The 21,651-nt window shown below is 46.9% G+C and overlaps 1 protein-coding gene across 3 annotated transcripts in view; it reads left to right on the top strand.

Moving 5' to 3' along the window:
- LOC144156345 (uncharacterized) overlaps positions 1 to 21,651 on the top strand; it is a 138,869-nt gene that overhangs the window by 44,241 nt on the left and 72,977 nt on the right. The window contains exon 1 of one of the 3 annotated variants that reach the window (XM_077688347.1): positions 13,634 to 14,136. The exons of 1 other annotated variant lie outside the window; for it this stretch is intronic. In XM_077688347.1, the coding sequence (XP_077544473.1) occupies positions 14,073 to 14,136 (64 nt within the window). In that variant the 5' untranslated portion in view covers positions 13,634 to 14,072. Of the gene's footprint in view, positions 1 to 13,633; positions 14,137 to 21,651 lie in introns of those variants that run through there. One more of the 3 variants, XM_077688348.1, reaches the window with a different exon arrangement.

Raw genomic sequence — 21,651 nt, 5'->3', positions numbered from 1 at the left:
ATAAACAATTTCAAACCTAATGCAATGCCTGGTGGTGTATGCTTCAATGTTTAAACAGAAAGAAATCCTCTAGCTTAGCTATGGTTCAAGCCTTGCGCGAGTTGGTGCAAGCTTCGCCAATTTTTATTTTTTTATTCGCAGACTAAAAGTGGGGGTGCGGGTTGTATGCAAGGGCAGGTTATACGCGCGAAAATATGGACGTACACCACCTCAACACCGCTGACGATCAGCACTTGAAGAAGTGAAAATCACGCTGACCTCTACCACCCTCCCCATCAAAAGAAGAAAAAAAAAAAAAAAACAGCACACCTGCTGCTCACACAGACCTCCGCACGCCCTCCTAAACAGCCGTAACGAATTTACCATTGTAGAAACCAGCCTCAGACGACTTTAAACGCCAATTTCCGGTCAGGGCTTCTAGACTTTTGTTGACACGGCCGCGGTGTAACGAAATCCATGTGACGAGAAGGCACATCGCACGAGAGTTCCTATCTCGAGATGGCCCTGTACGAAAAGGCCGGTGTGACGAGTTGGCCTACGACGAGTTTTCCGGTGACGAGTGGGCTTGTGACGAGTGGGCTCGTTCCCAAAAAAGTGATAGGTTTTTTTATTAGTTTTCTTTCTGCATGTCTATCACCGGAAAAATATTTGGCAATTAGGATACCGCTATAGATCTGTGCATACATTAAAAAAACGTTGTTGTGAGTCTGTCCTTGACATTGTTTCTTTCCTGCATGGCTAGTCTTTCCTACTAATCTTATCAGTTACTGTCATTAGCGACCAGAACTCTGAATCGTGCTTTGCTCATTTGTGCATATATTTCTCCCACAGACTGTTAGCTTTGTTCCTGAATTTGTGCAAACACCACTTGCAATTGCCCAGAAAACTGAAGCACTCTTTGTTCGTTAGATTCAGCCTGCACCTGAATCACTTCATTGCAAAAAATCCTGCATAAGCAGCGGAACTAGACTCGCACTCTTGGTCTGTTTTTGCACACCCTTGCCTGGGAGTGCAGACAAAGCCATGCACTTTTCTTACACTCATCTGCACAGCCAGTGAATCTAATGGCGCGGTTCGGGTGCCACAATCTGCGCCACTAAAACGAACGGCGAAGTGCTGCAGGTAAATCGAATGGACCCTCGTTTGCTTCGGACAACTCGTGAAATCACATGGCAGGCAGTACGGTCATAGCATATTGTACCCCAGACACACTGTACAAGGTTCAAAGTGTGCCACCTAAGGCAATACTAGTATAAAGGCTTAAGGTTGGCGGTGCAGTCATTGTAGCTCAAAATAAAGGTGACAACCAACATGCACCAAGACAATTTGCTAAGCAGTAACTCCAGTTCATATGCACCTTCAGCCGAGTATAGTTTTCCAAACAAGCGCATTGTTCACCTCATGCCTTTGGTTCAGTTGGCTTGTCGTTGCAGTGCTGCACAAAACACTGCCTGAAGAATTAACAAGTGCCCAAGCGGGGTACTGACAGGTGCTTTTGCTTGTTGGCCGTGTCATCTTGTGCTATTGTTCAGCATGCACGTTACGCTAATTGTTCGCATTTCCCAACCTGCCTAACATTGCATATAGGTAGTAGAGACAGCATGAGGCAGAACGTCCAGGTAAAACTTGTTTATTTGGAGTAGTAGAAACACAGAGTGGGGCCCATTACCAAAGTTGTGTGTGGTCCAACTCCCTTTGCATTGCATTCACACTGCGGGATGAAAATGGTGAGGGTGCTGCATGGCTTACATTCCTAGGAGCATGCTGAAAATAACCAAGAGTCTGCAAACAGGGCACAACAGCATAAATATAGCTAGAATGATCATACTCAGGAAGGGCACATCTGAAATAGGTGAATTACAACAAATATCAACACCTTTATGCTCAGCATACATATTGAGTAAAAACTAGGCAAGCCTGCATGTAGTTTTGAATGGGTGGGGGAAATTATTTAGCATGCAACTGTAAAATGGCCTGCGGTATGCCACTGATTATGACACATGGGCCATGCAGTCGATGCCAAACGAAAAAAAGTACGCACAAGTTAAAAAGCAGTCAACTTCCGCTCGTCGATTCCAACAAGCTCAGTCTCCTGAGTTCATTAGCCTCTACGACTGGGTTCAACATATGCAAACCTATGTCAGGCTGCGACCACACCACAGGGAGTTTCTGAAAAACTCACTTGTCTACTGTAAGGCATGAATTTCCCATGCAACCATGAATGCTTTATTGGCGCGTCCTTTCAAACAACGTATATAATGAATGTCGACTGGCACTAACAACAGTAGAGGACAGATAATTGGAGACATCTAGCATGGGAAGAAACAATCGTGTAAACAGCACATGGACTCGCAGCCGAGCCCGCATGCATTTGCCTGTGGAAGCAAAACAATTTGTGAAGTAAATATAAGGGATTCTTTACAATAAAAAGCATGATATCCCATCAGCAGTGGCAGTCTTTCTATTGAAGGCCAACATTCCCCCCCCCCCAAAAAAAATGCCCGTACATCCAGATTTTCATGCAAGGTAAGTATTCCTAGGTGGTCTAAATTAATTCACAACCGTGCACTGAGCTACAGGCAGAGTTTATAAAGCAAGAAATCAGTAAGCTGAAAATTGTTCTCAGCAGTTTGATGCATAGAGTCAATGCACACAATACCAGACCCATTCCCTTTAGATTTTCTTCAAAGCAAAATTTTCCTCGTTAAACCTTGTTTTTCTATTGCTTTCTCTGCTGCTCATACAACTGGCTCATCTTTCATCTTCATGGTTTTCACCCGTATGTGCACACTAGTTGTACCATTAGGATGGTACCATTCTGGAGAGAAATGGTTGAAGTCGCGCCTAATACTGTGCGACAGGCAGTGCTCTGTATTCTGTAGGCGTTATAGGCTCCGTGCAGTCAAGTTTGCCGAGCGGGCGTAGCGCCATCTACCGCGCCTCCGCGCAACACTGGGTAGGCCGAGCCGCCAGAGCCGCACCGTCCTGGCTGGCCGCCTGCTTTAGGCACTGTGCACGCGCCCTTGCAAAGGCGTCTATCAAGTGGTTAGGTGCGCTTAAGTGGCTAGAGTTTGCGGAATACGCTGCAACGGCGACAGGATGGAGTGTTATCGACTGAGAGGCTTTAAAAAGAAACAAAGCACAGAAGGAAAGCTACTGCCTTCGCTGCCCTGAATCGTCCGAGTTGGGAAGGCTGGTCACAGCCTCACAGGCGGCACAATTCCGTGAAATTTTTAGAAAATACAATGGCGTTGACTAACAAGCAGATTACATGTTGCTGTCAAAGTAAAGTATATCGGTTTGCCAGCTGTTAATACTCGTGAGCTTACAATAAATTTCCCCTCTTAGCGAATACCGCGCGCATTGGCAGTATTTGCACGCAGGTTGGTTTTTCTGCTTTGTGCATGTGTCTTTCATGCGGCACGTAACACTCAGCTTTCGTTTTAACGGGGCTCACAACAGCAACTTCAGAGAACAATAAAAAATAAACGGAGTTTATGATGATTCTAATATTTGGAGGCCCTGCTTACCCCGTAAAAAGGAAGAGGTAGTCTTGCAGCGAAACCCGTGTACATTGTGAATGTATTCACGGAAAAGGAGACGGAAGGCACATAGGTTGTAGGCTTTCGCTCCTGAGGCGATAATTGACTTCGTGCACGGAGCAAGGATACGTACTCGCTCCGTGTTCTCGGGATGGGACGAACTGGCACCAGCGGAAACGAACTGTCAGGGGCGAGGAGCAAGACGCATTCTGGGAATGTTTGGCAATAATTCAAGCCGTGAAATTGAAAATCGTCGTCAGGTTCATTTCCCGGCCGCAGCGGCCGCTTTTCCGATAGAGGCGAAAAGCGAAAACGCCCGCGTGCTCGAGATTCTGGCCACGTGAAAGATGCCCAGGTGGTCAAAATTCATCCCGATCCCAACACTACGGCGCGCCTCATCGCCTGTCTGGTGTCGGCGAGTTGAACCGCACAATCAATCAAAAATCTCTGCCATTTGGTGCGCAGTTCTCTATGATTCCCACCCGCATGATCCACACTGGAGCCCGCGTATTTAAGGTAATTATACTTGCTTTGAACTCAATGCTACTAGCACGTAGCGCAGCGTACACACCGCACTACACCCAAACAATCGATCCTGTGAGACGGGCACCGTACTCGCGAAACCACGTACGGCTGTCCGATTTCAAGTATGCGAACAAAACGGCTTCTTCCCAATGCTGTGAACAGCTAATTAATTTGTGCTTTCTAGTGGCAACACAAATTCACTGAAAAAACTATGTGGAAACTATGTGGAAACGTGCGCACAAAAGGCTCCACCTGCGTTCTGGCTATGCATGGCAAAGTCAATGTCGCTTGCCCTCCTCCTCCGTACGCGTAGTCAACAGTTCAGTCCTTCAGTCTATTCCTAGCCCGGTGCGGTGGAATTACTGTAGTATGTTTTAATTAATATAAAACTTAAAAATTGCGTATACTACATTTGATCCGGTGCCGCCAAGCAGGAGCGCAACCGAAACCCGAGCACGCTGGCGAGCGGTGGCCGACCCAGTGTTTTTCTTATTCCCCGATGGCGGCGCTGGGTGTCGCGGCTCAGTGTCGCCCTCTGTTCACTGCACGGCGCCTATGTCGTCGTCTTTTCGGCTAAGCTTACACTGATCCTGTTCATAATGGTGCTGATAGGAACACCTTTCTCACGCTTCTGTGCAATTACCTGCTCTTTCAGCACGAGCCTTACCTCTATTGAGCTCATATGGTGCTTTTGATGCGATGCTTAAATAGAAGCCCTGAAGGTGTAAATAATGCCCTCAGAATGCTGGTAACCTACCGCCGGCAATGCTTGAGGTACCCCAGCTTCCTGTTTCACTAAGCAGAAGCACTGGTCTTCCTTGTCTATATCTGCAACGGCAAAGAAAGAAAAGGTATACAGATGCATTAGACAGGGCCCAAGAACAATGGTAATTTTTATTACAGGTAACTGGGACACTACGAACACAAGACATCATGCTGCCTAATCACAGCCAATGACTGCAAGCCATTAAAAGGCAGAATGGGCGTTGCGAATAACGCTTCCGCATGCGTGGCTACTATTAACATTAGAGCCAAAACACAAGAACAGTTAAATGTTCTAGTGAGTCAATTGCAGTAGGCAGCATTAGGGATTAATATTTACATGCGACAGTAACTGCGCGAATTCTGTGTTGTTTCTCATCTGAACAGATGAAAATTAGGCTTTATTGCGCCCTTTCAGGCTGCGGATACATTACAAGCTCGAATTGAGACACCATGACAATATTTCGCACGCTAGTACGGTCATAACAAACGTCACAGGTGAGCTTCGAACTGGGTAGGTACTGGTCTTGACGTGAAAAATTCCCCGCATTTCCCCGAGGGGAAGAATGTGAAAGTGCGAATGCACGAGTTGAATTTGCGCGGTTCGGTAATGTTCGCGAAAGAGAGATCACACACACACACACAACTACAAAGAAAGAAAGATGCATTTATTCACAGACACCTATTTGTGTTATCGTTGTACTTGATTGCTAGAGCGGATCTCAGCTTTGAAATTTCGTGTCAGTACTCCTTTAAGCAGGTGCATTAGCCCTTCTCACGCCCGATTCTTGGCCAATCCCCCACGTGGGTATGTGCCACGTCAGCGGCCAGGCAGGCGCCCATCTCCCCCCGTTGCCAAGGAAGACGAGGAGATTCCTGGCCAATCCCCCACGTGGGTATGTGCCATGTCAGCGGCCAGGCTGCGCGCGCCCATCTCCACGTGCGCGGACATCGCCGGTGGACGCAGGTTCAGGGTCGCTTAAGAAGTGCATTGCACTTAAAAAAAAAAGTTTTCGGAACCCAAGGCATCCCGTGTGGGTGTGGGTAGCAGAGCGAAACATGTATCACGTTGTGTTGCATCAACGCGCAGCTGTCACTAGCGAAGAGTACCACGTCAACAGGCTAGGCCTAATATAAATCTGAAACGGAGCAAGACGAAACAAGACAGTGGTTACTATCACACATTAATAACGTTCACTCGATGAAATAAAACGAATATACATCAGCTCATATTTACAGTTCGATGCATTCTGCTCTACCCGTGGACACTACGCACGATGACCCCAGCACTACACAAAGCGTCTTGCGAACTTTTCCGTTTCCTTACCTCCAGCGCCGCCGAAAAACTGCAGAACTACAACATCCGTGTCCAAGTTGCCCGGTGCACGTTCCTCTCGTGTTGAAGCATGTTTTTTCGACGCGAGAACACGCATACAGAGAAGCAAGAACTATTTTCATCACTGGAAGCAGTTGCGATCGACGTCCGCGCCATTTCGAAAAAAAGACAGTAAACAAAAAATGACAACATAACTCTACGTCACTTCCGTTTGTAAACTGACCAATCAGCTTAGCTTAAATTGACCAATCAGGGTGCCGCGTCTTCTGGCCCGATATGCTTGTGTTGAATGGGCCTTTCACCAGTACCGTCCCCCTAGCGGCCGCCACGGCGAACTAAAAATGGCAGTAAGGCCCGCCCCCAAGAAAGTTTGGCTTTCGGATAACTCGTGCACAAAATATCCTGGTCCTGAAGTTCCTCCAAGACTGGCCCGTCACCCGCACCATTCACATGAATGTCACGGTAGCAGCGGCACAGCGGCACGTTCCCGTGACTAATCTGCAGTGTTCGAGGCGCCCCTTTTCTTTGGTTTTTTTTTTCATGTTCGTTACTCCCTCACTGGCATCCATGTGCTCTCAGCGTGGTCAGCCTTAAAGGGACCCTGCAACACTTGCCATTGAGTACTAGTAATGTATTTTGGGATAAAGTCTATTGTCCCAGAAATCTCCTCCCGCAAGAATTATGAAAATCCGTTCACAATTAACGAAACTACGCGCGATGAGAAATCGCGCATAATCGTTCCCTCTCAACTCGACCGCGGACAACGCGACGAAAGCTGCGCGCTCTCTCCCAGAGAGGGGAGCGGCTCGCGGCGTTCTCTTCGGCGGCCTTTTTTATATCACATGCCAGGTAGTTTTCTCCTTTTCTCCGCAACGCGGAGGGGCCTATTTCCGGTCTGGTGCCACAAAAAAGCAGGCATGTACGCCTGCTCGCAAGTGCGCGCTCGGACTGATAGGGCGTTTTTGAAGCAATAAACGTTTGTAGTCGAGTGGTCCCATTGAAAGGGAAGTATTAAGCTCATCACTCAAGCTCCGCGCGCACTCAAAACACAAAAGAAACGGCAAAACTGTGCCTACAGGTTCAGGCATAGAAGACGTTCGTACACAGCGATGACGACGACGGAAATGGGAGAATCTAGCCGCGAAGTTGACCAATGACAGCCGATCGGGCAGCCATGGCCTATGTGACGTCCCTTAGGCCATGCCAGGGGTTGCATAATGAGGACAACTGAAGAGAGAGTGGTTGGTTTTTTCGCGTCTTTCACATCGATTTGCGCGCTCACCGCTTCACGTGCACGTGTAATATTTGGCTCAGGTATTCCTGGCAGTGTAATCTAAACGCCGCGCAGGTTTACTTGCACTGCTCAAAGAGTGTTGCAGGGTCCCTTTAAGCATCATTGCCCCTTTTCTTAGAATGCCATTTTTGGGTACACGTACGAACCCACCACGAGGTGCCGAAAGAGAAATAAAGAAAACGTGCAGCGTTAGACAGTATAGCCGTTCCTAAGGAGAAAACTGAGGGGCGCCCTTTCGTTTATTTTGCTCGAGGCGCCTGCCAAGAATGGCGGCAGCCCGCGCATACGCAGATCGTTACTTTATTAAAACGGGCTCAAGAACTGAAACCCTTCCCGTTCCACCGAGGTATAACGGGTAAATTAAAAAATTGAAAATGGATGTATGGATTTAAAATAAAAAAAAACATAAAAAGGTAATTAAACAAGATAATTACACAGAAAATGACTTACTGAAGAACAATGGTAAATACAAACGATCTAAAGGCTATTATCGCGTTATTTGCCGCTGACTTTGTTTCTGCGTGTGAGTGAAATTGTGACAAAATATTTGAGGGGTTAGTATTGTTGAATATTAGCGTTAACTAGTATTGTCATTTCTTCTAAAATTTTTAATGTTTTTGTATGTTTTATTAGCTCCGGTTTCCTTCTTACGAGATAATTTCTATGAATATCAAGAAGTTGTTCTCTGTGTTTGTTTGTTATTGGGCAGTCCTGTAAATAGTGATCAAAACTGTCTGCTGGTAGGTTACATTTACATATGTTATTATCTGCAATGGCGAACCTATGAAAATAAAACGGAAATCTACCGTGTCCAGTGACAAACTGTGACGTGTAAGTGGTCCGGAATTTTGTAAATATTCTTTATCCATTGGAATGTGTAGCTTTCATTTCCTTCTTGTTGCCACTCAACATTCCAATGTTTTCTTAGGTTAACATTGAGCTGTTTTTTGATAAATTGTAGTGAAATAGGCCAGTCAATTTTTTCGCCATATTTTGCGGCTTTTTTAGCCATTTCGTCCGCTATTTCGTTACCGACATTGCCACTGTGACCTTTAATGTAAGTTAACGTTATTTTGACCTGTTTTGCTATTTTGCTTAGCATTTCTTTAATTCTAAATATATTTGGGTTCCGATTATTTGGATTGCTAATTGCTTTTAGGGTTGATAGGCTATCAGTATACAACTGTACGTTACCTTTGAAGCTAGTTTGGAGGTATTCAAGTGCCTTTAAAATCGCGATTCCTTCTGCCTCAAAGTTATTGCTGTATTCCGGAAGTTTGTATTGTTTGGTTTCTACTATTTTGCCGGATTTGTCTAGAATTATAAAAGCTGCTCCTATGTCGGTTTCATCTTGCGAGCCGTCTGTAAATACTACAAAATCTGTCTGCGAAATTGGTTGAGATAGGTAAAAGATATCTTATCTGCTGGATGCAGCTGTCATGTATCTACTTTGTTACGTATTTGGTCTCCCGTAAAAGCGCGGTTTTTCTAGATGAACGTTTTTCCGGCGAAAAGTATGTTAAATGTTTCGATTTCTTTTTCGATCGTCACATGAATTGGTGGGACATTAGCTATGATGTTTAAGGCCGGATTGGATACTGTTTTAAATGTTTTGGTAACTTTAAGGAGGCTTGTTCTTTGAATACTTCTTAGTTTTTTTCTCATTAGTACCTGTTTTTTATACCAAATTGGAGCGGCATAAACTATGATTCTTTCTATTGCTCTGATATAAATTTGTTGTATGTGTTTGCTGGTAAGCCCCCAGTTGTATGCTGTAAATTTTCCTAGGCTGTTTATTATTTCGTTTACTTTTTCCTTTACGTAGTTAATATGAGGGATAAAACTGAGCTTGTTGTCTATATAGACGCCTAATATTTTAATTTCTTTACAGAATTTAAGATTTTTGTTTCCTAGTTTGATAATGGGGGGTCTTTTAATGTACTTGTCCCCTATTACAGTGAATTTTGATTTTGTTGTGTTAAATGTAAGTTCTTTGTCTATTCCCCAGTTTTCTACTATTTTGAGCGCTTCGGTTGCCTTTTGTTCGATATTATTTCTTGAATTGCCTCTTATTACTAAGGTTATGTCGCCGGCAAAAGCCTGAATATATACAGCGCTAGGAAATTTGCTGTTTAGGAGATCTAAAATTGTTATGTTCCAGAGCAATGGACTTAAAGGTGACCCCTGGGGAGAGCCTGACTTAAGATAGAGTTGAATTCTTGATTTCTCCATGTTATAGATAATTTTTCTATTTTTAAAAAAGTTATGAGTCGAAATGATCAGATTTTTCGGGCACCCTGATTTTTTTAGAAAGTTTACAATGACAGATGATTTGATACAGCTAAATGCGTTCTTTATGTCTAAAGAATGTCAACACATACCGCTTTATCTAATCTTGTTTGATCAATTTTCTTTTTTAACTCGTTTAAGGCGATGGTTGCAGACGTGTTATGGGTAAATCCGAACTGTTTTGTACTATGGAGTTTTTTCTTTGTTAAGAAGTAATATATTCTGTCTTTAATTATTTTTTCAAGTATTTTTCCTAGTATAGAGTTGACCGCTATGGGTCTATATTTGTTGGCTCCTTGGTTATCTCCTGATTTTGGTATTAGGATTACATTTGATTCCTTCCACCGTGATGGAATGTATCCTGTTTTGATACAAGCATTGTAAAGTTCAAGAAAGAATAATTTTTGGTAATTATATAGACATTGTACAAATGTGGCTCGTAGGCCATCTGGTCCAGGAGCTAAATTTCTGCGTAATTCAGAAATGACTGCCTTAATTCCATTTTCAGTTATAACAGCTTCATCGCTATCGCTTTCAAGAAGAAGAATTTCTTCTTCGTCACAAACCTTGTCGACATCGTATAACTCTCTTAATATATGCTCAACTGTTTCTTCGGTTGATTTTGTTTTTCCTACACTTTCTTTTTCTAAACTTGAAATGATGATTGGTTGGTTTACTGTTCCTCTGGCTAATTTATACGGTAATGTGAATGGATTTTTATGACCTTGTGAACAAAGTTGTTCCCAACTTTTTCTTTTTCCTGTGGCTAATTTATCATTGTAAGCTTTCTGTTCATTATAGTACTCGCGCTTAAATTGTTCCCTGATTTCTCCTCGTGATTTTTGATACCTCCTTCTTACTGCTCTTACTCGCTTTCTCTTGATTTCAAGTTCAACTGTCCACCACGGTTTTGGTTGTGTGGGATGGTTTAACTTTTTTGCTATGTTTACTTACTAATTTTTCTATTTTATCATACAATGTGTTCACAGCATTTTCGATTTCTTCTGTTGTTTTAATCCCGTTTCTAGCGGTTTCGAACCAAGTGTCATTTTTTAAATCTTCTAGGACATGTTTCTCACCTTTCAGGGTGAGACGATACTTGGGTTTGTTAAAGATATCGTATAAAAGTAAACTAATAAATTTGTGGTCGCTGCTGTTGTATTCTTCGAGTACTTCCCAGTGAATAACTTCTGGTAATAACTCTTGCCCTAAAATGGTTACGTCGATCCAACTCCTACCTATACTGTTTTCGAATGTCGGAGGTGAGTTAGGGCTATTTATAACAGAAAGGTCGTGCCTAAGGGAAAGTTCAAGTAAATCGTCACCCCTTGTATCGGTTATATATCCTCCCCATACTCTGTGTTTAGCATTGAAGTCGCCCATTAGTACTACATGGTCTGTAGAAAAATCTTGAAAGAAGAGTTCTAATCGGTTTAACGTGTTTTCGAAATCGTCTCTGGGAGGGGCGTAGCAATTAATTATAATGAATTCCTTTTCTTCCCAGTTTACCTTCGCCGCAATTATTTTTTGGTCGATTATGAGAGGGAATATTTTTACATCTGGAGAATGATTTACTAGAGCGACTTTCGGGTTATTTTTGTGTGCTATGACTTCATGTCGGATGGGAAAACCTATAACCTTTCCTTTAACATGATGTTACTGGAAAAAGGTCCATTGCATCATGATGAAGACGCTTTACTAGAAACAGGCTGTAATTTATTTCGATACAGTTTGTTAACAACTCCTGCAAACTGATCACTCAAGTTATGAGCTAATACTTCTGGAGTTTGGCCGGGGAAAGCTTCCGCTCGTTATCAATATCGGCCGAATATTTTGTTTACCATGCTCCAGGTTTGCTTTGTGTTCCTTTTACGGCGAGGAAACTTAGTGATTTGATATTTCTTTTTTGTAAGCCTTAATTTTCCAGTAAGTTTATTATTTGTTTGAATTCCTTTCTCATGAGTAAATCATTTGGATTTCTTTGACGTTTTCTAAAAAGTTGGCTTCTAAAAACGAACAATTATGTCGTTGTCAATCCACGGACTTGCGGAATTTCTTCGTTTAAGTTTTAACTTGGTTCTTGAAACGTCATAAATTTCTTGAAATTTTCCTACCAGTAGTTCATAAGCATTAATGTGTCGTGATTCAGGAAAGAATTCCAATCAAAAGAACATACGCATTGTTCTACGTAACTTGCGCATAGAACAAACTTCTTTCTTAGAGTGACTTCTCTTCGCATTGAATCCAACAGAAACCAACCAGGAGCCTCTCTATTCGAATCAAAAGCTTACTAATAGCCTCCCAAAAGCGGACCTATTCGCCAGCCCGAAAATTCAGCTTAAATGGACTCTGCAACACTTCTGAATTCTTTCACTATTTCCTTCGCATTTTGAAGCATCGTCAGCACAGAGTGGCGCCGCCTGGTTTGCTCGTCGCAGCAGATATTCCTGCCGTTTCTGCATTGCTTTAGTGGCTTTCCTTTTAAAGGTACCCTGCAACACTTTCGATAAGCACTTTCACTCTTTCCTTCACGCCTGGAAGCACTGCGAAAGCTATAGTTATCGCCAGCATGGAGCGACACTGCGTGATTTGTTCGTCACAGCAGATACGCCTTCCGTTTCTGCTTTGCTTTTGTGGCTTTATTTTTAAAGTTACTATCGAATGCGGTCATTGCTGCAACTGAAGGAAAACCGGCCAACAGCCGCTACATCGCCATAAATGATGTCATTCAAGCGGCCGAAGAACGCCAAAAAGGAGGGAAAATCTTTCGAGCGGGTTTTGTAGGTTACCTGATGGGCACAGAGCAGTAAATTTTGACTGAGGTGCTTTGTGACCCTGTATTGGGTCATGTGTGCTGGATGTGTTGGTTGACTACGTCTTAACGCATTTAGGATTTCGAAAGCAAAATGAAAATGTGTTTACGGTCCCTTTAAGTTTGCCTTTGTGAGAGTATACTGTTCGCGATTTCTTTAAACGATATTAGCAGCAGGCTAGAGGCTTTACAATTTGAACGCTGCAAAATGCGTTTTGTCCATCGCGCGTTACAGCAGAAACTTTTTATTTCTCTAGACTATAGCGTTTTCTTTACTGACACTTTTGGTGCATGCAACTTCACATCAATTAAAAGCAGAGCAAATTTCCTAACATATTTCCTTAGTGCTCGATTGATTTGATTGTGGGGTTTAACGCGCCGACGCTACACAGGCGATGAGGCGCGCCGTAGTGGAGGGCTCCGGTTTAATTTTGACCCCCTGGGAATCTCGAACACACGGGCGTTTTTGCTTTTCGTGTCCATCAGAAAAGCGGCCGGGAATCGAACCCGCGTCCTCGTGCTCAGCAGCGCAATGCCTTAGCCACTGAGCCACCGCGGCGGGTGATTCCTTAGTGAGCCCGTGGTGGGTCTGTAATCATGCCTTACCGCAACTCCCCGGGGCAACCATTCATCCCAAATTCTGCCGCCCTTTCTACACGTTTTCACAGCAGAGCAGTCTGCGTGCACAGGTGACCCCGCTTTCTTGTCCAAACTAAGGAAATGCAAACGTCTCCGTCGTTGAACTGAAAGCAGCAAGAAGGAAATGATTTCCGCTTTTTCACGCGTTTGGATTCAAAGCACGTTCCTAACAGGCGCGCTTTTTGTCTGCATTTTTTTGTTAAACTATTAGCTCATTTTTAGAAAGTTTTGCGTGTGTTTTTAACCACGCCATTACGTTTGTGAAGTTACTTCTGTTATCGTAATTCTTCGAGGCGACATGTGTGCGCGGCTCAAAGGAGCAGACTGGGAGGATTGCGCAATGTGAAGACAACAGTTGCGAGGGCCCCATTGCCCTCAGCTGCAGCAACCGTGGCTTCCGGCGCATGAAAATCGCGGAACGTGGCCACTCGTTAGTGAAGAGCTGCGGCCGCTAGCAGTTCCCGACCTCGGGCCGACCAGCCACGGAGCTCTGGCGGGCGCCGCTGGCGCATCCCTGGCGGGGAGGAGGAGAGGGAGCAGCGCTCGTCGGAAGCGCCGGAAGCTGGCGCACTGCACGGGCTGCTCCTCAGAGGCGCTCTTCCGAGAAGCGCCTCACCGGGGGGAGGGGGTGGACACCAGCAGGTGGGTGCCAGGTAGGAAGAGGCGCGCCTCCTCCTCTCCCGGCCTGACGTCAGCGCGCACGGCGGGGGATCCGGCGCGGCCGCCGGCACTCGTTGACTCGCGCCCTGCCTGGTCGCAACAACGGCGACGAGTAGTGCTCGGACGGTATATAAACGGCCGGCCCATGGCACGAGCCACGACCGAGCCCGGCTCTCGTCTCCAGCGGCCACCGAGGGCTCGCCGCTGCCCAGCATGCCGTGGTGCGCGCCCCTGAGCACAGCCGGCCCACCGATCGCCGTCCTGCGCGCCGTCATCGGTAAGCACCGGCCGCTTGCCACCGGCGGAGTTCGCTCGACCGAAGGCGCCGGGAGCCTAGCTCCACCGAGCTCCGCCGGCTCGCTCTGCTTCTCGCTCATCACCATCATCATCATCGCCGCGGGGTCCCATGTGCCGACACGTGCGCGTGACCGAGTGACCAGCCAGTGCGCGACCTCGAAACGCAAGCCGCGATGACAGTGCCGCGCTTTCGTCGAACGCCCTCCTCGACGTCAGAAACTGTAAGTCGGCCTATCCCAAATCCCGGTGCCATCCAGAGCGGACATCTAGAAGCCGTGCGAGCATTAACATGCCATGACCTGTTAACAACGTAGCTCTCCCCGGATGTAATCCTGATTTGCACCTGCTCCATTTCGTTCGCGATAGTTCCTTGCGCTTGCTTTTCTCATGTTCACTGTATTTTTCTAAACTCGGAGATATTTAGGAAGCTCGGACATTTCTTGCGGCTACATCAGATAACCCAGATTGCTGTGCGTGGACCTCCCTACAGTTGCGCGCTTTACGCTCTCTCAAGGTCTTTTAGTCAGTGATACCACAAATCTTCCACAGGCCTTGGCCCGCACTTGTTGCACCATATTCTGTTCGGTGCTGTTACAGGAGAACGTGATGCTTGCAGCTCGCAACTGCTATTTCTATCAACGACATGCCTGCCCCGACAGGTTAGCGCATAAAAAGTTTGACTCGTATTTTCATGTCTTTTCCAAATTAGGGCGCCTAAATTAAGGTTCGAATCCTTACTTTCCGGCGTGTATCTGCGCTGAACAGCCCGACGCTAGTCCTGTTGGAGCCCCTAAGAGAACCTGCGCACCAGTGTACAATCATAATTCCTTCAAGGTCTCTTCCAACAGCGGCTTGCTATAACGAAGCAGGTGCCCGCAGAGGCAGGACAAACCCCACAGGCAGGCTTCCCGCATAGCACTTGTGTCATCCGCGTCAGGCAACCCACCGCTCGAGCGCTGCGGCTGCTGTCTGCGCACTACCGGTAAAATGCACGATGAAGTTGGCGCCTCATGGGTCTAGGAGTAAACGGCTCCTAGTTTGCGCGGACTGTTCTGGGCTGCAAGAGTACGTGGAAGCAGTAGTGTACTCGGTTTGTTGGCGTATTGTCTCCATGAGAGTGCGTTTCAGCGCTACTTAAAACAAAAGATTAGATTATTACAGCTCGTACTACTCATCTGTACTTTTTTACTTGTTTATATATTTTTCAGACGAAAGCCTGTTCATAGTGGTTGGAAGTAAAGTGCCGACATTTGAAATAAACTGCTGTTGGACATTTTTATGCAAGAACAACAATGAGGCAATTGCTGATTGCTGAAATATATTGGCCACTATGCGATAAATGTGCCATTTTTGTTGAGTTATTTGTATACGCTCGACCACTTTACATTGTTGGTTACGTTTACGCCATAAATACGCATTCCTAGTCATGTCGCGATTGTTTTAATGAGACGTTAAATGCGCACTTGCACACAAACGTTGTGAGCCCCAGGGCAGCATATGTCTCGCGTTCGCAATAGATAAACTTGTCTTGATAAAAGGCTGTTAAAAGAAAAACGCACCCAAAACAAAGATAAGGCGCAAGGGGGGAGAACCTTATACACAATGATAAGCGCAAACTTGCTCATTGTGCCAAACTGACTTAAAATTATTTGCCCCTGGTTAACTGATATTCTAACATATCATATTGTGTGTGTATTATCTTTGTGGGACTGTGTTCAGTCTACCGACGTAACAGCAATATCGTGCGCTATGGACGTAAAGAAACGGCGCTTCACGTAGTTCAGTTGGCTGAGACGTCAAATGACGCGATCATTACGACAGTTCGACAACAGTCTGAACCCAGCCTGAGAAGAGTTCCCCGCAGAAGGACGTGCTAAACATTGTCGCTATTTTGTTTCTCGCCATATCGGAAAGAAACCAAGTGACGCACCAGGAGGACGTATTGACGCACGCTGCACACGAGTGGCTACGTAGCCCCGCTGGTGGCACGCTTCCCTCATTAATGCCCAGCACTTGGGCTACCCCCTTCAAGTTGAAGAGCACGCCTGAAGGGAGAACGACCGAATTTTAACGTCCAGGTGTTCCTTGGCTGGGTTGGCGAAAGCGCGCACCAGAGTGGCGTTCGCTAAAGGGCTCCAAAAAGCATGTCCGGAAAGCACGCGTCCCCTCCCACCGGAACTGACTCCGGTGCCGATGCTTGCCGCATGCAATGTAGATCATCTAATCAAACCAGCAACAACAAAGAACGGGACAGGAGTAGAACTCATTCACTCGAGATCACAGGCAGGCGACTTAGCAAGTACTCTACGCTAACGCTACGCCGAACACGTGTAATTGGAAGTATCTTTTCAATATGTACGAAAGGGGGCCAGAAGAAGAGCTAACACAGAGAGACGCGTGCGTGGCTCTATCGCACGTGGCTCAGAGACAAAATGCAAAGAAAAAGCGCGCACTTCTATAGTTTCAAGCTGAAGTATCCAAACATGGAGCTGTTCACGTGGCTGGGGCTTGCCTCATGGGCGATTCACTTGACGGAACGGGCCGGCATAAAGTGCGTAATTAGAACTTGAGGCATAGAAACGCGTCGTGTGAGTTCCCTTGGGCATGGTCACTCGGAATTTTAAAATACCAAGTTCCGCTTTAAGCTCTTGTTATCTATAAAGTGCTAGTTGTTAAGAGGATTTCCTGGCGAAACACGTGGAAAGTTTAGAAATTGCAAGCTTTTACGCCCCGCGGCTGATCCTGGACGTTCAGCTGCGGTGTAGTGGGGGAGGGGCTGCAGATTAATTCACACCGCCTGCGCTGCTCTGAAGTGTGCGAAAATCTCGCACACACGGACAGTTGTGTTCGTAAGGACTATGCGTAAGTATTACCGGTTAATTGACATACGAACTACGGAGCGCTATACCGCGCTAACTTCGTGACTGCTCGCGTATACCGTTATTTTTCTTTATTCCCGTCACGGCACACAGCATCGCCGCGGTTTTTTCTTAGCTCGCGGCCACAGCGAGGCTGCTTGATATTCCACACACGCCTCCGGTCACTTTCGCCCCGCGGCAGCCCCCGGGCGTGCGACGTTTCGCCACTCACATTGCGCGCGGCACGTTCTGACATCAATCGGAAAGTACGGCTGGCACGGGGAAAGAAATGGAAAGCGGGCGCGCTGCGCCGATGAAGACGCGAAGAATTACGAGGGTGCACCATGGGAGCTCACTTGGCGATGTTGAGTCAATATTCTGTAGGCTGGTACAATTTTTTCTCTGCTAATCTTGTTCACGAGCTAACAAAAATAGTCACAGGCCACTCTGGGACCATAGTCAAGTAAGGCCGACAAGCATATATGATGTTACGCTCAATGCATCGCAGGTTTATAAAGAAATCTGGGCCCACTTGAAATCTCTCCCCCCCTAAATTCCTCCTGGCGCGTTGACTGCCTCGTCCAAAATATGAGCCCGTTCTCTCCGCGCCCCGGGAGGCCCTTGCGTAGTCGGACGCTAGAAAAAGAGGAAGCGGCACCTAATGTGTGCTCGATTTCGAACTTTCGCTCTTGCTCCAAGTGAGAGCGGTTTGCAATGAGGCAGGAGGGGGAGTCGAAACGCTGCAGTTTGGGCGAAATTCAACCTGTTTGACTATCCGGCTGTGGGAACGTTTTATACTCCTACCTAACGTCACGACAAGTGCGGGCGGCCAATACGACGCGTTGGGTTTCAGCCGACCGTAACCACAGCTGCGCGTTACAAAAATCGTCTCTCTTACGCTCAGTTTGAGTCTTTAACGTGTATGATGGCTGAAAAAAAAAAAAAAACGTGCGAAATACTTTCGCGGACCGCCTGTACATTGGTGACTAAGAAATGTAATTCTACTTCCTAGTGCCGCGAACACTCCACTCTCTATGAGTAAAATATTGCTACAGTAGGAACCGCAAATACAAGATAATTGCAAATTTCACGCAACGCTGCTTTCCGGCAACGGTTATTTTGCAAGCATAAGGCGTTGGATCCTCTCGGACTGTGTCAAGTGTGAGGGAACTCAAGAGAGAGAAGACGCCCAGAAACAAATGAAAATATGACCCTCAAAGCAAATTAATATTACGTATTGATCACCCGAAAAACGTCAAATTGCCTTAACTTAACTGTCAATTAAATACCGATTAGATATTTTGACAATCGCACCCTGCAAACGGACACGACCTGTGCCGGTATTTCACCCTCATAGACCGAAATTTAAAATTTCGTGTCGGTGGGTTTATGCACTTACATTCGCGGCTTCATTATTTTCTTTTTGCTGACTGTGCCCTTTTTTGAATGATCTTCTTCCGGTGCACGTGCATGAATTCCGCCTTGGGAGAGTCCCAAGTGGAAACACGCGAATAGTTCAAACGAAAGAGGCAGAAAGTTCCGGTAATACGACGTGCATGTATGCACATTAAATGTGACCCCCACTTGAGCTTTTTGGTACGAAGCGTAAATTTCTGAAGCATTTGCCTGTTTCGTTCCCCCTGACGTTGACGACTGAGGACCTGAATGTTATTATTGGCTCTAACTTTATAGTATCTACCGCATTACGTTCTTTCTTATGCAAAATGTAATATTATTACGAAACTTCATGCTGCTATAATCGCTAAGCAAACCAACGGTACTTCTTTTGTTAAAGAACTTTAAAGCTTCGTTTAAACAAAGGGTTCTTTTATTTTGCTTCACAAGATGATTTTGGATGACTGAATCACCCGGAAGTTGTCGACACTAGCTCAGATAAAACTGAGCAGTTCAGCAGTCAAAGAGTGCCGTTGGAAGCAAAGAAAACGTATGGCTGCAGCTCATCATCCGTCCTTTCTAAGGGCCCTCTACTCTATCCTGCACGTGTCTTTTTATATATAATTGAGCGCCATAGCGGGTAAAACGCGTCGGTTAGGCAGACCTCTTCAGAAGGGACTATAAAGTTTGCGCGTGAAATTCACAACGCGGTTTGATATACTGTAAGAAGTAATGCCCGATCGGAGTCTCCCGAACATGTTCCGCAATTGCCTCGGTGCCTGCTTCAGTGATCTGCTAACATTGTAAAAAAAGGCCCTCGTTGCAACTGCTGCTCCTTATGGAAAGGTGACGCACAAACAGCTTTCGCCCACTTCGTTCTACTCGCAATGCGGGAATTGTCGAAGAGTTGTTTTAGTCTCTCCGGATATGGCGGTAATGTTCAGGGCGAGAGTGATAAACAATACTCACGCACGAGTTCCCGCGCTCCCCCTGATTGACGCACGGGAGTCGGTAGCGCCTGGAGCGTTCATTGAGCGCGTCCCGATAAAGCGCAGCATTACGCGAGCGTTGACGCAAATGGAGGCCACTGCTTCGTCACTAACCCGGTAACAAAGTAACGGGGAACAGAAATATCTCGCAGCCGGAAAATGCACGAGAGAAGCGTGTCTGAGCAGGCCGCACGTCGTAAGCCACGGGGGGCATCCGCGGCGGCGATTATGATAATGGCCGGAGCTGCGCATACATTGGCGGTCAACTGCAGGTGCGAACAGCCGGTACGAAGGCCAATTGGCGTCCATCGGACACGCACAGCGGGGAAGTACTACTAACCGATGTAATGGAAACAAGAAAATGAAAAATGGGAAAGTCGCCAAGACTCCTGGTTTTTTACGCCTCGTGCCGACTTGCAGAATGAGCTCCGAGCGCACGCGTTCACTCGAATGAATGGGACTCGCCTCTTGCAACTGCGCACGGAGCTGTTTAGCCGTGCATTTGCAGCGCAAATAGGTTGGACGTATGCAATACCCGGCGCGCACACGCAGGAACGACCGCTGAAGCTTGTCTCCCCCCATTCTTGCACAGACCCGAAAGTTCTCGATGCACCGATAACTTTGTAGACAAGAACTGGGGAATTCGAGACTGACATTTGGGCTCGGTGTGGCTGAGTGATTCAAACCGCCGCACAATGGCACCGGGAAGACGAGGCAGGGCGCGACACGTGGGAAAGCGCTGAGAAACATGCAGGATGGAATAGCGCGAGCGTCTAACTATGTTACCGCATGTATACGAGTTAGATGCGGTAACATAGTTAGCTTTTTCTGTCGAATGCGATGTTCGCCAGCACGCGCGTGAAATGCCTCATTGGCGCAGAGGGGGCGACGGAAGGCATAGGGTAGCAAAGCCTGCTTGTGAGAACGGCTCTGAAATGCTCCGTCATCGCCTCACAGCGCGCTTGTGCGTGGCGCCCGAATCCGAACATCGCCTGTGTCTTTCCACGCACTGGGCCCATTTGTGTTTCTGATTTAATCTCGCTAAACCGGCTCGCCCAACGACAAGCTACACGAAGTCCCTCCATGCCCCGAAAGGCAGAGGTCGTAACGGCACAACGTATTAAAGAGTTGTAGCAGAACGGAGAAGCGGTCCCGGTACGGTACCCGGTAGGCCACCGGCGCTACTGCGCGTGCGCAGAGGCAGAAGAACTGGCTGTGCGCATGCGCGCGTGTCCGGTTACCGTACACCGAGCTGAAAACGCTTCCACTGTATCGTCTTGGAGCAGGCCAGACTGGAACCCCTAGCACGTTGGTGTTGCCTCCTTCGTGTTTGTGCGGTTTTGCTACTGATCCCCTCGGAATGTCACCCGCGTTTTACGCGTTGGTGCGGGTCAAAGGCGGCAGCTGGTGGTCGGCATTGTCAGCTCGCGGCGTCTCTCGTGGTCGCCCTGACGAGCGCCCTTCCGCGCAACCGTATGCTATCTTTCGGCCACCCCGTGGTCAGTTGGTGGCGGCTCCCCTTATCGCATTACATCCACAACAGCCGTTGTTTACGCGCGCAGCGTAGCCGGCAGCCGCCGTGGCCGCCCAGTTCCGGGCCGCGTGTTCGGCCTGCTTGCGCAGCGCGTGGTCTCGTGAGCCGCGCAAACAGCCGCGCTCCTGCGTGCGTGTCGTCACGCAGTCCGGACAAATGGCGCTGCGAGGTCACGCGCTCGCGGCCTGACTCACGGTCGCGCGACGAGCATTTTTGCGTCGCAAAGACAGCCAAATTGCTGCTTGCTTACTGACTGCAAATGTAAGAAAGTGCGAACCATATACAAACACCTCGGCATCCCCAGTTACCGCGGTGTTGCGCTCCTCTTATCGGGTCGCATTGTGGCCTTGCCGCCAAGTTGCTCCTTGGAGTGATGCTAAGCGTAAGAAAGCGCGAAGTGCGCACAAAAGCCTGGGTGGCCTCGGTTAGCCGATTGTTCCACGCCCGCCAGTCTGGTCGCATCGTTTCCTACAATAGAAACATTTTAGAAGGAAGGTGGAGGATTTTATTGAAATTCGCCCTCAGTTTCCCCAGCCTCGATATGCGTCACCAAACGCAATAAATGATAACAAGTTGGACAAGCAAGCGGCGAAGTTTAGGGAAGCCTATGTATTGGCATAGAATTTGATTCAAACGTAAAGGTCTTAACTGGCTGTAGGTGCTGTGCAGGAGAAGTGTTAGCAGTGATTGATTGATTGATTGATTGTTGGGTTTAACGC

This window comes from Haemaphysalis longicornis, unplaced genomic scaffold, assembly GCF_048455015.1.
Source record: "Haemaphysalis longicornis isolate Haplotype H1 unplaced genomic scaffold, Haemaphysalis longicornis Haplotype H1 scaffold_1, whole genome shotgun sequence".
Lineage (NCBI taxonomy): Eukaryota > Metazoa > Arthropoda > Arachnida > Ixodida > Ixodidae > Haemaphysalis > Haemaphysalis longicornis.
The sequence above is the reverse complement of the archived record's forward strand: the minus strand, read 5'-3'. Positions and strand labels throughout refer to the sequence as shown.